Consider the following 17,245-nt stretch of genomic DNA (forward strand, 5'->3'; position numbering starts at 1 on the left):
ATAATATATATATATAATGTAATATAATAATTAATTTAATATAATTTATATAATTTAATAATTTTATATATAATGTAATATAATAATTTAATATAATTATATAAAATATTTTTTCCCGATATGACTTGTGGACAACTTTAACAACGATGTCTCAACCAAGTACTCGACACTAAAATAATTTTTTAACATTTTTATACTAATATTTCTGTATTTGATATATATGCTTTCTTTATAAAAATACAATGCTAGAAATCTTTAATTTTATCGGACAGTGTCATTTATTTACTTCCGTCTAATTAACTAGACTCGTTAGAAATTTGTGCAGAATTACGTGTAATATGTATTAATAATATATATATCATAAACATGACATAGCTATTGAAAAAAAAAACAGAAACTTCGAGAAAGGTCGAAAGATGAGTTGTAAATATAATAACAAGTAACATCTGTTCTCGACAAAGAAGAGATTAGTTTCTGACGAGAGCCAAATCAAGTTTGACGTTATTCTTTGACACTGCAGATTACTTGCAATTACGTATCAAGTGATTTTCATCGAACAAGTAACTTTTTATTTTCCAAATCTGTGTCCATTGAGAAATAAAAAAGAATGGAAAGGAAGGCAATGAAAGAGAATGTCTGCCCATTTTCTTATATTATAGTTGTCCCACTATTTCGACGAATTATATCAGGCAGAAGATATTTTTGGGTATTGCAAATTTAATCAATCAGTTTTAAAATTAAATACTCATTCCCAGGGTTGGGTAAGTTAACTATTTTTTTTAACTAAGTTAAGTTAAAGTTAATAGCTTTCAAAATTTAACTTAATTAAAATACAAGTTAATCCATAATGAAATTAATTAAATTAAAAGTTAAGTTAATAAAAAAAGTAATTGAAAAGTTAATTGTTCCGAACGAACAACCAAAAAAAAAATTTTGACCATTTTACATAATTTTTCGTATTTTTCCTTTCTCACATATTTATTAAAGAATCTGGTTATTTTTGTTCACAAGTAACGATTATATAATATAAAATTACTAAATTATATACTCATTATTCTCTTGCATTGTGTCTGAGGATTAATTAAAAAAAAATCAAATTAAAAGTTAATAGTTACCGGTAAAATGTAACTAAATTAAATTAAAAAGTTAAGAGTCTAAAATGTAACTAAGTTAAGTTAAAGTTGATTAACTTTTTAACTTAACTTTTATCTTTTTAATTTAGCACTACCCAACCCTGCTTATTCCATAACATACACCAATGTGTACGTATGATAATATTTCCATATTTCGAAAATAGTTATAAAAAATTCGAGAATAATATTCTCCTTCTGTTTTACAAATATTCTATTCGGAGTAATAATTATGAAACATGAAAAAATATAAGTTTGCTAATATACTTTTTTTATAGTTTATAGCAGAACTGGGCTTACAGAAAAAGAAACTAAGCCAAAAAGAGATTTCGTTTGAGAACATCAAACAGGCACTATTTCAAATAAGAGAATATATTTTGAAAACACCACTCTTTGAAGTAATTAATTCCATAAAACTTTCTTAATTTAACTGTTTTTTGTTTCAAATTTTAAGCAAAATTGGCTGTTCAAAGAATATAAATACTTCACTGTCAAAGTCTAAAAACTTCAATAGTTTCAAGTTTAATATATCTTAATAATATATCAAAATATTAAAAAATAAGAAATATCAAATATATGCAAATGTATATAATTTCCCATTTTAATAAGTGATTTAAAATTAATCCAATTACAGATTGAAATAAATTGTATGCAATAAATTATTTAAAGTAATCCAATTTATAAATTACTTTAAATAATGATTTGCTTGTGTTTCTCGCAAATATAGTATATATGTATATATATATTTATAATAAATCATTTATTATTGTATATATATTTACACTTTTATATATATATATACAGGGTGTCCCACGGGAAGGTATTCAGTTATTGAAAAAACAAAAATTGCGTTGAAAAGAGGAAAGTCTGCAGGTTTTAATGAGTATAAATAAAGTTTAACAAAATGTTTGTGTATCAATTAATTTTATTGATGAAAAATATGCTAAAATCAAGTAAACGCTGAGATTAATATTTAAGACCGCAGATAAGATCGAAAAACAGATTTAGTAGCAGCTATTTAAAAAGTTATTAGCAATATTAAAAACGATATATTAGAAAAAGTTTTTATGAGTTTTCGTAACAAAAATTGTGTTTTGTACAAATTCAGATGATGTTCACTCCGAAAAAATTATTCCTTGGGATTATATTTTTGATCAATAAAATTATTATAATTGATACACAAACATTTTGTTAAATTTTATCTATACTCATTAAAAATTGCAGACTTTCCTCTTTTCAGCGCAATTTTTGTTTTTTCAATAACTGCCCAAACAACACAAAGTCTGAAATTGTGACATAAGACGTCTTTAAGTCGTCTTTTAGACGTAAAAAACGTCTTATGACCCGATTTTAGACATTTTATTGTTGGGTGAATACCTTCGAAAATGACAGCTGATTAGTTTCAACACCTTCCCGTCCCAGGTAGTAACACACGTCATTTTGACGTCAAAGGCCGTCATTTTGACGTCAAAAGACGTTATTTTTGACGTCAGCTTGCTACCAGGGGTGGGACACCCTATATATTGTATATCAGTCAAAAAAGTTTGGACGCACCGGATTTTCCACTATTCGTTCAAAAGCGAGTTTGATATAACGGAAATGATACCCCAACAACACAAAATTTGTAGCAATATTACTGCAATGTGTAATATTGCTGCAAGTTTTAGGCTGTTAGGATATATGCTTTATAATAAAACAGTCGCTGGGTCGGAGAGTTGGATCCAACCAAAGAATGAAATAACGTTCTTTGAGCTCTTCTAAAAACTACCTAGGAGGCTATTCCAGTGGAAACATTATTTAAACTAATAAAAAGGATGTTAAAAATTTGTGTTGCTGTAATAAAAGTTCCAGAGGAATCTAGTGAGAAATAACCGAATTCGACGTCAATTCGACGTCGATTCACGATCATTTCTCACTGGAAAAGTACATGTATTAGGTATATTATCAGTATGATTGTGTCAAAACTTAAAAATCAGATTACTACAAAATATTTATTTTTGTTACAAATTTTTCTTAAGAAAAAGTTTAAATTATGTTCAAATGTAGTCTTTACATGCAATACATTTTTTGTACATTATATATTTTTGTCTTTTTCTGGATTACAACCGTTTCATATAAGTCTAAACTTTTGACTGGTATTGAATATCGTATATGTGTATGACTTTGATCCATGTATTATATAACACAAAACATTTATAAAAAATCGTTTAAGGATGATTTTTAATCGAATCTAATCTGATTGATTCAGAGTTCGTTATTGACAAACATAGTCGTCCATGTCTATTTTAAGAAAGAGATTGATCAACATATGAATAGCATCCAAGTACGTGGTGTGATTTACACTCTGCTACAGCTAACCGACAAGCAGAAACGCAACGGTGTCATAGCAATCTCAACGGGCTATTTCGCTCAAACTCTTTGTTATTTTGGACAAAAGTTTGGAATACCAGTAACAGTAGTGATGCAGAAATCAACGGCACAGGAAATAGTTGATAAGTGTCAATATCTGGGAGCAACAGTAATTGTTCGGGGTGACAATATAGTAGAAGCACATAATATCGCTTTGCAAACCGCCAGGACAAAAGGTTTATGTTATCTTGACGGGTACTCTATTTTAACAAAATCTTAATTAAGTGCGTGTTAGTGCATATTAGACGTACATTGATCCCAACTAAAAAAAATAACATAATTCATTATAATTAATGTTATAATTTCGCATTCTAGAATATATATGTAATACTAGAATATATATAACTCATGGCATTATAGTTATAGTGTGAAGTACGAAATTATAATATTGATATTATGTTATTTTTAATTTGTGTCGACTGGGACGTAATCTGTATGAAAGTAAAAAACAAGTACTTCGAATTATAAAAAAGATATAGATTTTGTTTAACAACAAATGTGTGTATAAAATGTGTGTATGTGTGTATTTAATATAAATATAAAAATATATTAAATCATAAAATTCGCAATACAGTTTATTGTGTTGTTAAACAAAATCTATATTTTTTTTATAATTCGAAGAATGTATTTTAATTAGTAGCGAATTCCAATCGAATTCGCTATTAATTAAAATACATTCTCGTTAAAATATGATATTTCCATCAATTATTTTTATTTTCTTTATGTGACAGATTTCATTCTACTGTTCGAAAAGTAATTAATTTAAAAAATGTTAATTTTTACGTATTTATAATCTTATTATATTATTGTTTTCATGATCAAATTACTTTGTGACATTTTTTGAATAGGAACGATCATCCAGACATGATTATTGGGCAAGCCACTTTGGGCCTAGAAATTTTTGAACAGTTAGATTCTGGAAAGACAATTGACGCAGTGATATTGCCGACGACGATCGATGGTTGTGGAGTAACCATGACTATTGCAATGGCTATCAGACAATGGAATTCAAATATAAAAATTATCGTAAGTGAATAAGTGCTTTTCTATAATCGTAAATTATTATGTGATCAATTTTATGTTTCGATCTAATAAACGTAGTTTGTTTCATGAAAACAATTGTATCCATATTTTAAATAAATTTGTAAATTATATGTAACATCTTAATCCTAATAGGAGGTCCAAACTTCAGTTCAAGATGTTTTAATCAGCAATGTTAGACAAAAATATAAAACATATATTTCAAGCCAGAATGTATATGAAGGATATATTAATTTACTTAAAGACATAAGGTCATATTTGTTCGATCAGATTATTGTGGTACCTGAAACACTTATTCAAAAAGCTGCCAATATTCTACTAACAAAAGAAAACTTCAATGATTATTACGCAGCGATCGCTTTAGCTGGAATTTTAACTGGTAACCTGAACGATTTAATAAAAGGAAAAAGGTAATTTCTTTTATAAATTCAATTATCTTTTTTAAAATTCATTAAGCCTGAGTGTTTTACACGATTCGTGACAAATAAATCATGAACTGGCTGATTTTTATTTAAAGATGTATTATATTCGTTTTCACAAATGTGTTTTTTTATGTTATAATTTCCATAGATATCCATACACAGATAAAAAAGTAACTTCTTATATCGAAATAATTTTTAACCCAGGTTCTATATCGCTGCTCTTTTTTTGTATGACTTTTAAATGCGATCTAAAATAATTTGTAATTTTTTCATAACTTTTCAATATTTAAAAAATGTATAATACATCCTTAATATCTCACTAAAAATAATTATTAGTTAAATCGATATATTAATTAACGTCGATAACACTAGACAATTCACATCAACTTATTTCTGAGTGACAAAGTAATATAGTGTGATGCAGTATTTAATATTATTTGATAACATAATTATGTGTACGACAGTGTGCTGATACCTTTATTCGGCAAAAAGGATAATTCTAACAACTTCATGGATAAATCAAGTTTGCAGTCTGGTTCCATTTGAATAAGCGTCTTTATATTCCGAACTAAATATTTAGTTGATATTGTCGACTAAAATAAATCAGAAAAAGAACCGCACATCCTATAAGCGCAAAATGCTCCTAGTATGTTACATGAATATTATTAAAAAAATTAAAATAATGTTATTATAATAACGTATAATAAATCAACCTAACTAAGACTCCTTATAAATAAAAAAACAATGAAAGAACAAGGGCAGTAGGAGTCAAGCGCGGGAGATGTTGCGCAAATAACACGACTATCGTAGCGTGAAACTTCTTTATTTTACTAAAGCGCTTACATGTTTCGGCTCATTTTTGAGCCTTCTTCAGAGATAACTAATAAATTCACATACATAGAATATAACAATTATTAACTAGTCATGGTGATCTTCCTCACCTCGAGAGTATAAATGCCAGAATTAAATCCAGATAAGAATGCAGTAAAAAAGAAAAAAGGGGGAAAGAAATTTTGAAATTCTCGAAATAAAGAAAATGTAAAACTAATGTATCAAAAAATTTTGAAATTATAATTAATTATTCCGATGGTTAGGAAGCTCACCTTGATCACAAGATACCGCATCGCAAACATTACTCTTAATACTTCAAAAACCGGTTTCTGATAAGTTGGCCAGTCAGTGTCAGACACACCCGCGCAACATCTTTCGCGCTTGACTCCTACTGCCCTTGTTCTTTCATTGTTATTATAATATTTCGAAAATATAAATATTTTTTTAATATTACAGGAGTATTCTATAGAGGTTATATGTCCACTTATATAATAAACCTAGGTATTATATTTTAATATTCCTGTAACATTATTAAAATATTAATAAATATTAATTATTTTTAATTTTGTGCAATTTGAATTCACAATCCAGTAACGAAAAGTTCTTATCAGTCTATGCTGTATCTTGTGCTAAAAAAACGTTTCAACATGATTTTAAGTACATATCCAGTTCTACAACTGCACGCCAAAATCATTTTCAGTTTTTAAACGTATACTTATACTGAACAGATGTAACAGTTTTACAAATTAAAGTAAATGCGTTGTATAATACTTTTTAATGTTTATACGATATTACAGTAACATTAAATAAATATTACTTTTAATAATCATATAATATTATCAGGAGTGGACATATAACCTTCCATTAATATTTCAAGAATATCATGTAATATTATATAATTTTAGTAAAATATTAAAATGTTACATTTAATATTCTAAGAATATGCCTAAAATATTACTTCATATTAAATAATATTATGGACTTATAGGGTAATGTCTTATTAATAAGTATTTTTATATAGCATTTACTACAACATTTACAATAAATATTTCATAATATTTATAATAAATGTTTATGATCTGTGCAATCTAAGATCATAAAAATATTTACAAAATATTTAAGGGGTTAAATCCACCTTGGAGGCTTAAAAAATCGAATTTTTTTTCCAATTTTTTTATAGTTAAATGATAGTTTATTGTCTTAAAAATAAGATTCTATTATTTAAAATTAAAAATTCACATTTTTTAATTGAATTTCGAGCCAGTTTATATAGCGAGCCAGTTTAGTGTCAGTGAAGCACGTCTGTAGCGCTAGCGCCGTCGAGCATAAGATAAAAAGGATTAAAGTCGACGATCAACGGCTTCGGTTTTATACATGTAGTGATATAAAAATAACTCAAAGTGGATATAAATTTGATATTATGTATTTAATTATATTTTGGAATTTTTGATGTATGTACATACATACCTTATATATAATGTTCTAAGATATACATACAAAAGTTTTTGAAGTTCAAATTCGAAGAGGAAACTCCGGGCGACGAATGCGAGTTATAGGTCTGTTCGCGTTGTTTGAAATCTTCAAAAATTTTTACACTTAAAATGAGATAAATATATATTCGCGCGTCGAAGAGAGAGAAAACGAAGATGCTTGGTGCAAAAAGTGCAAGTAACGCGACAGACCTAATACGATTGCTGCGCATGCGCGACCTCTACCGGCCTTTCAGGCTCCAGCACCTCCAGTTTCGGCTTGAGACTTCCGGCTTTAGTCTTGTTGTAGATGCTGTTGTGATCCGCATGGAATGCGTGGTGTGATTGCTAACCTTAATCGATTCACGCTGATGTGTTGAGTCTGTTTCTCTTAGAGTGAATGCGAAGACAATGGCGTTTAAGATCGCCCTCAACCCAGTTGATCACGTATTAGGTAAAATTCATGCGATCAGTCCAGTTCAAATTTTACGTCATTTTTATTTTTAATTTCTAAAACATTCTACTTCGGAACGCAAGATAATTATTGGAGCGACTGTTTAAATTTGCCCTTTTTTAAAATTAATTTTCTTTCTTTTTATTTTTATAGTTTATATATTTATCCTACTTTCTGTATTGCCCTGTTCGTCGACGCTTCCTTATGCTTGTTGCATCACAATGTCAAGTCGGGTATTCAGGACAATTATCCCAGATGTTTTGTCATAAACAATGAATAAAGATACCTTCGACCATAATACCATGCAATTTAGCGTGTCACATTGTTATGTTAAGTGAACGTGAAAAATAAATAAGTCACTGAGGAACAAATGAAACTCTTTCAATAATTTCATCATTTGCAACCAACGTAATAATGTATTGTGTTGGTATTGTGTTGGTACCCAACTTGTTTTTTTGAACTTATATATATTCCTTGTGAAATATCGAAAATAAATGTTGAATAGATGTTGTAAAACTAGTTAAGTGGAGACTTCCATCGTAACGTTAATTTGTTTTAACCGTCAATATTTAAAACTTCTAAGTAGCCATCTAGATATTGATATTCTGGCAGATTTATCATAAAGTTTAATTTAGCATAAAATATGTAATAGTAAAATAGTAATCAAATCTAATTTTATATAAAATGATGTAATTTAACTTGTGTGAAATAAAGCAACGTAATGTTAATTATAACAATAAATAATTATTATTTTAAATTATACATTTAACAATTTTTTTTAGTATCTATCTTTTCTATTAGATGAATTAGTTATCGCTGTAGACATAATATATTAAGTTCCATTTGTAAACATTAACATTACATAATAACGATATTAAAGACAATATATAAAAACATGATGATTTTGTTTATATCATTTATCTGAATTTAAAATTTACAGACGTGCTGGTAGTGGCTGAGGTAATTAAATCTGATAATAAAGATATAATAATATTGTGGAACAAAACTTGGAATGATAAGTCAGACGTTTGCTTGTATGACAAAGATGACAAATTACTGGGACAATATAATAATGAAATTACCCGGTGTCTAGCAAGGATGATAAATCCCCTACTTTATGGTATATACTCTGCAAATATTTTTGTGGTTATTTAAGTATAAAAAATCTAGATATCTTATTGATATTAAATATAGCTTCTTTTTTTGTTAAATATTATGTCAAAACCAACTAAAATATATCTTGCTGTGAATGTAATACATCTATATTCTTTATTATTATATATAATTTTATTATTATTAGGTGGTACCTGTCCTTATGAAAGGACAGAAATCGATCATTGGATATCCTGTGCCCTAGTCTTGCAAAATAAACAAATAAACAAGGAGCTTTTGAACTATCTGAATAATGTGTTAATAGCACGGACATGGCTGGTCACCAAAAGATTAACATTGGCTGATATTCATGTGTTTTGCGTTTTGCATCGTCATGAATATATAAAATCATATGCAAAAGATTATTGTAATATTACTAGATGGTACAAGCATATGGAATCGCTTCCTGCTTTCAATAATGCAATATCTATGATTGCAAAAAATTGTTCGTCAACTTTGAAACCAAAAGCTATAAGTCTACAAAAAGAAAAATCTGATGTCAAGCAGACGAAAACAAGGAAACAAGAGGGCAAATTTATTGATCTTCCTGGAGCAGAAATGGGCAAAGTAAAATCATATAGTACAATAAAGTTTAGTTCGATTTTTAAGCTTTTATAACTTTAAAACATTTTTTGTCATTTACTTCCATAGGTAGTGGTAAGATTTCCACCAGAAGCAAGTGGCTATCTGCACATTGGTCATGCTAAAGCAGCTCTCTTAAATCAATATTACGCCGAGGCTTTTCAAGGACAACTTATCATGAGATTTGATGATACAAATCCAGCGAAGGAGACTGTAGAATTTGAGGAAGCTATATTAGAAGATTTAAAATTACTGCAAATTAAACCTGACCGTTTTACGCATACCTCGGATTATTTTGACATATTACAAGAGTATTGTACTACATTAATTAAGGATGGAAAAGCATACCTGGATTGTACCCCGGCGAATCTTATGAAAGAACAACGGGATAAAAGATTGAAATCTGAATATCGAGATCTCTGTAAATAATAATTTTTCAGAAAAAAGCATTAATTTTTTTCTGACTCGATTCTAATAATAGCATTCCTTTACAGCCCCTTTCGAAAATTTGAAATTGTGGGAAGAAATGAAACGTGGTACCGAGAAGGGCCAAGAATATTGTGTCAGAGCAAAGATTGATTATCAGTCAACAAATGGATGCATGCGCGATCCTACAATTTATCGTTGCAAATTAGAACCTCATCCACGTACTGGAAACAAATACAAGTATTTATATTTCTTGATATTTTAGCAAGATTACTATTAATTAAAATAATTTGAAATAATTATAATTATAAAATATCTTAATATTTTTTTATTACTTTGTTAATGTTAAGATAAACATTAATTAAATTAGTTATATATATTTTATAATAAATTATTTTATACACTGATATATAAATAATATTGCTATACAATATAAATATTAATATTAGTATAGTTTAAAAATACAATTTTATAGAATTATATATATATAAATATATACAATATATAGATTATTTTTATCTGTTTGTATTAGAGTATATCCTACGTATGATTTTGCCTGTCCAATTGTTGACGTTATCGAGAATGTTACTCACACTCTACGAACCACAGAGTATCACGATAGAGATGCTCAATTTTATTGGATAATCGAGGCTTTGGGACTGCGTCGCCCGTACATTTGGGAATATTCACGGTTAAACATGACTCATACGGTTTTATCTAAACGAAAATTAACTTGGTTCGTAAATGAAGGTCTAGTCGATGGCTGGGACGATCCACGCTTTCCGACAGTGAGAGGCATTTTAAGACGAGGAATGACAGTCGAGGGTCTGAAACAATTCATCATCGCACAAGGTAGTTCCAGATCTGTAGTCTTTATGGAATGGGACAAGATATGGGCTTTTAACAAAAAAGTCATCGATCCAGTTGCGATTAGGTAATGAAAGCATAATTAAGAGTTTGATAATAGAATGGTAACATGGATATTTTTTAAAAATATCTATTTTTAGGTATACTGCACTGGATTATAATGAACTGATATCGGTTAATGTAACAGATGCTAAGGAAGAATGGTTGATTGTGCAAAATCATCCTAAAGATTCATCTAAAGGTACCAAACAAGTGCGAGTAGGCTCGAAAATTTTGATAGAAAAGGAAGATGCTGAAAGATTAATTGAGGGACAGAATGCGACCTTTATTAATTGGGGTAACATAATGATACAAAAGATAAATAAACAAGGTGACAATATAATAGATGTGCAAGCACGATTGAATCTAGAGAACAAAAATTATAAAAATACTTTGAAGATCACGTGGCTGGCTGAATCAGTACCTACATCTGATCCAAATGCAGAAAAGTCAAATCCAATAAAATGTTACGCTGTTTACTTTGATCACATTATGAGTGTACCGGTTTTGGGCAAGGACGACGATTTTAAAAACTTTGTTGCCAAAAATACAAGAGTAAAGAATTTTTTACTTACAAACAAATAAACTGATAATCGTGTTATATATTGCTAATTGCATATAAAATTCTTATTTCAGAAAGAAATTCAAATGCTGGGTGAAGTAGAATTGAAACGCGTGAAGAAGGGAGAGATAATTCAGCTTCAGAGGAAGGGATTCTTCATTTGTGATGTTCCATATGCATCTAATTCTTATTCAACACGGGAACCACCTATTATATTGTTCCATATACCTGATGGGCATACGACAGCACCTTATGTGATGCCTGCGGTATCTTACAATCAACAGGTAAAATCAGTATACCTTATTTTCTACAATTACTATCTTATTATTTATAAATAATAAATATACAATTTGTAATGCCAATATTAATAATTTATCATATGTAAATGACGAAAAGTAAAGTTGATATTATTTTGCAACTACAAAGTGTATTATTTATAATTTTTAAAAGAGTTCAAAAGTGAAAAAAAATTTTTAGGAAAGTAAAGTGCAACATGTGGAAACTCTTGATATAATATACAGAAATCCTTTAGAAAAAATAGAAGAAGCAATAATTAAATATGATAAAACCAAAGTATTAAATCCTTCTTGGAAGGACAAGATTCAAAGTCTTATGAAAGAATTAGGACTAATGATACCTTATGATGCAGTTAATGGAACGCTTAGAATTTCGACAGATTCAATGTTGTATCCACTATACTTAAAAGAGAAAAACGAAGAATATGTATACACTGATATGGAAGATTATTTTCAGAAATTAATAGATACTCACTTCTATAGAACGTTATTGCTATTGTCAATGCAAAATTTGGTACTTAAAGATCCAGACAATGACGATCTATTGATATGCATGTCTGTAACCATAAAGACACAATTCGATAAAGTGCAATTTTTAAAGAATTTAAAAGCTGATAAGAGTAGAATCGTTCAAGAAGAGATAATACTCTCAGACTTGAAAAATCATTATAAGACAATGGCGAATGGTAAGGATTGGAAACCTGAGTCTTCTGAACCTAATGGTCCTGAAAGCAATGTATACCCAGATCAAAAAGTAGATCCAGCAATACAAGAAATATTTGAAAGATATCAGAAACAAGGTCATACAAAAGAATATATTTCTTATTTGATGGATATTCATCAAAGCATATATCGGTATCTTAGAGTAGCGAAGGAATGTATGTTTAGCAAAAGGCATTGGATAGATGGACCAACTGGACTAACGGAAAATATTCAAGCTTATCTTACAACAAGAGAGAAGCTAATATCCGAAAAATTAAAAAAGCAGAGCGATGAAGTACGAAATCTAAAAAGTTTGAAAGCCGACAAGAACATTATTGAGCAAGAAGTAAAGGTTCTCTTGAAATTAAAAAGTGACTATAAAATTATGACTGGTGAGGATTGGAAACCAGCTGACACTGAAACAAAGTCAGAAAATAAAAAAATTTTAGAAACAGAGAAGATATCCGAAGAAATAAAGAAGCAAGGCGATAAAGTACGAAATTTAAAAAACTTGAAAACTGATAAGAGCGTTATTGACCAAGAAGTGAAGAGTCTCTTAAAATTGAAAAGTGACTATAAAAATGCAACTGGTCAAGATTGGAAACCAGCTGATACTAAAGTTGTTAGTACTGAAAGTAGGACAAAGTTAGAGAACCAAGAAATTTCGGAAGCCGAGAAAATATCCGCAGAAATAAAGAAGCAAGGCGATAAAGTACGAAATCTAAAAAGCTCGAAAGCTGGTAAGAGCATTATTGACCAAGAAGTGAAGAGTCTCTTAAAATTGAAAAGTGACTATAAAAATGCAACTGGTCAAGATTGGAAACCAGCTGATACTAAAGTTGCTAGTACTGAAAGCAAGACGAAGTTAGAGAACCAAGAAATTTCGGAAGCGGAGAAAATATCCGAAGAAATAAAGAAGCAAGGCGATAAAGTACGAAATCTAAAAAGCTCGAAAGCTGGTAAGAGCATTATTGATCAAGAAGTGAAGAGTCTCTTAAAATTGAAAAGTGACTATAAAAATGCAACTGGTCAAGATTGGAAACCAGCTGATACTAAAGTTGCTAGTACTGAAAGCAAGACAAAGTTAGAGAACCAAGAAATTTCGGAAGCGGAGAAAATATCCGAAGAAATAAAGAAGCAAGGCGACAAAGTACGAAATCTAAAAAGTTCGAAAGCTGACAAGAGCATTATTGATCAAGAAGTGAAGGTTCTCTTAAGTTTGAAAAGTGACTATAAAAATGCGACTGGTCAGGATTGGAAACCAGTTGATACTAAAGTTGCTAGTACTGAAAGCAAGACAAAGCTAGAGAACCAAAAAATTCCGGAAGCGGAGAAAATATCCGAAGAAATAAAGAAGCAAGGCGACAAAGTACGAAATCTAAAAAGTTCGAAAGCTGACAAGAGCATTATTGATCAAGAAGTGAAGGTTCTCTTAAGCTTGAAAAGTGATTATAAAAATGCGACTGGTCAGGATTGGAAACCAGTTGATACTAAAGTTGCTAGTACTGAAAGCAAGACAAAGCTAGAGAAGCAAAAAATTCCGGAAGCGGAGAAAATATCCGAAGAAATAAAGAAGCAAGGCGACAAAGTACGACATTTAAAAAGCTCGAAAGCTGACAAGAGCATTATTGATCAAGAAGTGAAGGTTCTCTTAAGTTTGAAAAGTGATTATAAAAATGCGACTGGTCAGGATTGGAAACCATTTGATACTAAAGTTGCTAGTGCTGAAAGCAAGATAAAACCAGAAAATCAAGAAATTTTGGAAGCGGAGAAAATATCCGAAGAAATAAAGAAGCAGGGTGACAAAGTAAGAAATCTAAAAAGTTCAAAGGCTGAGAAGAGCATTATTGATCAAGAAGTGAAGGTTCTCTTAAATTTGAAAAGTGACTATAAAAGTGTAACTGGTCAAGATTGGAAACCTGCGAACTCGGACGCCGCATCGAAAAAGGAAAAGCAAAATACTCCTAAGCCTGAAAAGATGTCGGAGAAAGAAGTTGTAAAAACCGCGAACAATAAAGACTCTGATTCAAGCAAAACAGGAACAAGATTAGGATTGGAAGCGAAGAAGGAGGAGAACTTTACTGATTGGTACTCGCAAGTTATTACGAAAAGCGGAATGATTGAATATTATGACGTGTCAGGATGTTATATTCTTCGTCCGTGGAGTTTCTCGATTTGGAAGATAATAAAGGAGTTCATCGACAAAGAGATAACGGACACTGGTGTTCAAGAATGCTACTTCCCGATCTTTGTTACTCGCAGTGTATTAGAAAAGGAAAAAGCGCACATAGCAGACTTTGCTCCGGAAGTCGCGTGGGTGACAAAATATGGTGAAACTGATTTGGCAGAACCCATAGCTATACGTCCTACCTCGGAGACCATTATGTATCCAGCTTATGCCAAATGGCTGAGGTCAGACACCGAGTTACCACTTAGGCTCAATCAGTGGAACAACGTTGTGGTAAATGCTATTATTGTGATTGGTATTTTTTTCCTTTTTTAATTCCACTCCATTTCAATTATTTTATTTATGTTTACAGAGATGGGAATTTAAAGATCCCAAACCTTTCTTACGCACCAGAGAATTTTTATGGCAGGAGGGCCATACCGCGTTTGCTACTAAGGCAGAAGCGGAGGCAGAAGTATTGATGATTTTAGATTTATATGCTAGGGTCTACGAGGATTTGTTAGCAGTGCCCGTCGTTAAAGGTCGCAAGACTGAAAAGGAGAAATTTGCGGGTGGCGAATATACTACTACCGTCGAAGCGTTTATTGAGATTAATGGTCGCGCAATACAGGGAGCGACAAGCCATTATTTAGGACAAAACTTTTCGAAGATGTTTAATATCCAAGTAGAAGGTATCGCGGGCCGAGAAGAAAAGACATTTGTCTATCAAAATTCATGGGGTTTAACTACACGAACGATTGGAGTCATGATAATGGTCAGTACAATCATTCATCGTCATGTATATAGATAGTGTATAATTATATCTTATATATATATATATATATATATACTTTTGTAATAAATATTTATTTAGGTACACGGAGATGATCGAGGTTTAGTATTACCCCCGAATGTAGCACCTATACAAATCATTGTGATTCCCTGCGGTATAGCCGTGAACATGGATGAACACACAAAAGAAAATATTCTAAAGAAATGCGATTGGTTAGTTCATCATTTGGGTCAAGAGGGTAAATTTAGAGTGAAAAGTGATTGTAGACTTAATCGAACACCTGGATGGAAATTTAATCACTGGGAATTGAAAGGCGTGCCAATAAGGCTTGAAGTGGGTCCAAAGGATTTGTTAAAAAATCAAGTAACAGTCGTACGAAGGGATAACTTTCAGCGAACAGCTATCGAAATATACAACGATAACATAATTACTCCGTTAACTTCAATATTGAATGATGTACAAAAGCAATTATTATCAAGGTATTGCTAAAAAATCGCTCAGCATTCATTATAACGTATACATATAATAATATGCAATTTCATCTGTTTGTTTATAGAGCGAGAAGCAAGTTAAACGAGCATATTAAACAAGTAGAAAAATGGAATGATTTCAACCCCGAGCTTAATAAAAAGAATTTATTGTTGGCACCTTTTTGCGGAGATCCGGCATGTGAAGATAAGATTAAGGAAGATAGTAAGGAGGACAAAAGGTAAAATTTCCTCCTATATATAACAAAATTTTTGTATGCTTATATATGTTGCTTATCATTATTTAAGAAAAAAATATGCATTTGGAAATTCTCAAAATATCGATTTAAAACAAATAAAAAAAAAAATGATTATATTTTGCACATTTTGAATTTACGTTAATTTGAATGCTTTGTATTTATATCGTAAATTGTTTTTTCTTTATTACTAATTTGTAAATCTAAACGTAAAGTAGTTTTATTAAAAAAATATCTGAACTTATTTAATTTAGTTTTAAGAAAAGTAAATATAAATAACGTAGCTGAAATAAATAACGTAGAATTATATTGAATAGCAATCCTTTCTTTTTTATTCTCTTAATTTAAATTTTTGGTTTTGTGATTAATTACAGTGAAAGCACAGAAAGTGGATCATTAATGGGCGCCAAGAGTCTGTGTATACCATTTGATCAGCCAGAAATAACAAAACCACTCAATGAAATAAAATGTATTCACCATAGTTGCAAAAATAAGCCGAAGTTTTATACACTTTTCGGACGTAGTTACTAATGCATCTATAAAAGTAAGGCTCATGTATAACGTTTAATCAATTTTTCTGCAATTTTTTATATAGGAATAATATGGAATTTTACGGATTTGTTGATTTTTCTTCAATTCGAGAGATCACAATTTTTTATTGCGCATGTATAAACTTTTGTTCAATAATATTGTGTGCATATATTTAATAATATAAATCTGTGTTCTCATGTTTATTCTCATTTAATTTTTGTTATCCACTCCAGTATATTGTATATTTAATTTAATTTATTAACTTTTATTCTTTTTGGGACATCTCACTCTTTTCTTTTTTATTTATGAATATAAAATCACATAATGAACGATTAGAAATTATGATTATTGATAGTTATATTAACATTTTCTAAGAACATGGTTATCAAGTAATGAAATAATTAAGGCACTTAGACGAAATTAATAGCAATAGCAATGTTTTTTGTACGAACCCATACAACACCGATCGCCAAGGAACGTCCTAAAAACGTCCAGAGGACGTCTCTATGTCTTAAGGACGTTTCCAGCATATCTCTTGGATAAAGAATGGCAAACATTGTTCAAAAATTGGTTCGTGATTTATGACTGCGTGGTGAGAAGTTATCAGAAATTCGCACGCATGATCGATCTCACGCGTTGATTGTCTTT

The 17,245-nt window shown here is 30.1% G+C and overlaps 2 protein-coding genes across 3 annotated transcripts; both read left to right on the forward strand.

The window, feature by feature from the left end:
* The first annotated feature begins 3,438 nt into the window (after window positions 1–3,438).
* LOC108725385 (L-threonine dehydratase catabolic TdcB-like) lies at window positions 3,439–5,629 on the forward strand. Its single transcript, XM_018452385.1, has 4 exons — window positions 3,439–3,734; window positions 4,388–4,565; window positions 4,716–4,990; window positions 5,467–5,629. Exons 1-4 carry the CDS (start codon window positions 3,439–3,441, stop codon window positions 5,546–5,548), a joined length of 831 nt encoding a protein of 276 aa, XP_018307887.1. The 3' UTR covers window positions 5,549–5,629.
* A 1,990-nt stretch (window positions 5,630–7,619) lies between these two features.
* On the forward strand, window positions 7,620–16,629 carry GluProRS (Glutamyl-prolyl-tRNA synthetase). 2 transcript variants are annotated; one of them, XM_018452404.1, is made up of 14 exons: window positions 7,620–7,756; window positions 8,697–8,876; window positions 9,057–9,475; window positions 9,560–9,911; window positions 9,985–10,156; window positions 10,449–10,850; window positions 10,924–11,377; window positions 11,459–11,668; window positions 11,862–12,854; window positions 13,074–14,843; window positions 14,923–15,324; window positions 15,424–15,821; window positions 15,899–16,051; window positions 16,441–16,629. In XM_018452404.1, the coding sequence occupies exons 1-14, from the start codon at window positions 7,714–7,716 to the stop codon at window positions 16,595–16,597; spliced, it is 6,105 nt and encodes a 2,034-aa protein (XP_018307906.1). In that variant the 5' UTR covers window positions 7,620–7,713; the 3' UTR covers window positions 16,598–16,629. The 2 variants fall into 2 exon arrangements, with proteins under 2 accessions (XP_018307906.1, XP_018307905.1); XM_018452403.1 differs by having other exon boundaries at window positions 11,862–14,843.
* Window positions 16,630–17,245: the final 616 nt, after the last annotated feature.

This window comes from Mycetomoellerius zeteki, unplaced genomic scaffold (assembly GCF_001594055.1).
Source record: "Mycetomoellerius zeteki isolate Tzet28-1 unplaced genomic scaffold, Tzet1.0 scaffold345, whole genome shotgun sequence".
In the NCBI taxonomy this organism is placed as follows: domain Eukaryota; kingdom Metazoa; phylum Arthropoda; class Insecta; order Hymenoptera; family Formicidae; genus Mycetomoellerius; species Mycetomoellerius zeteki.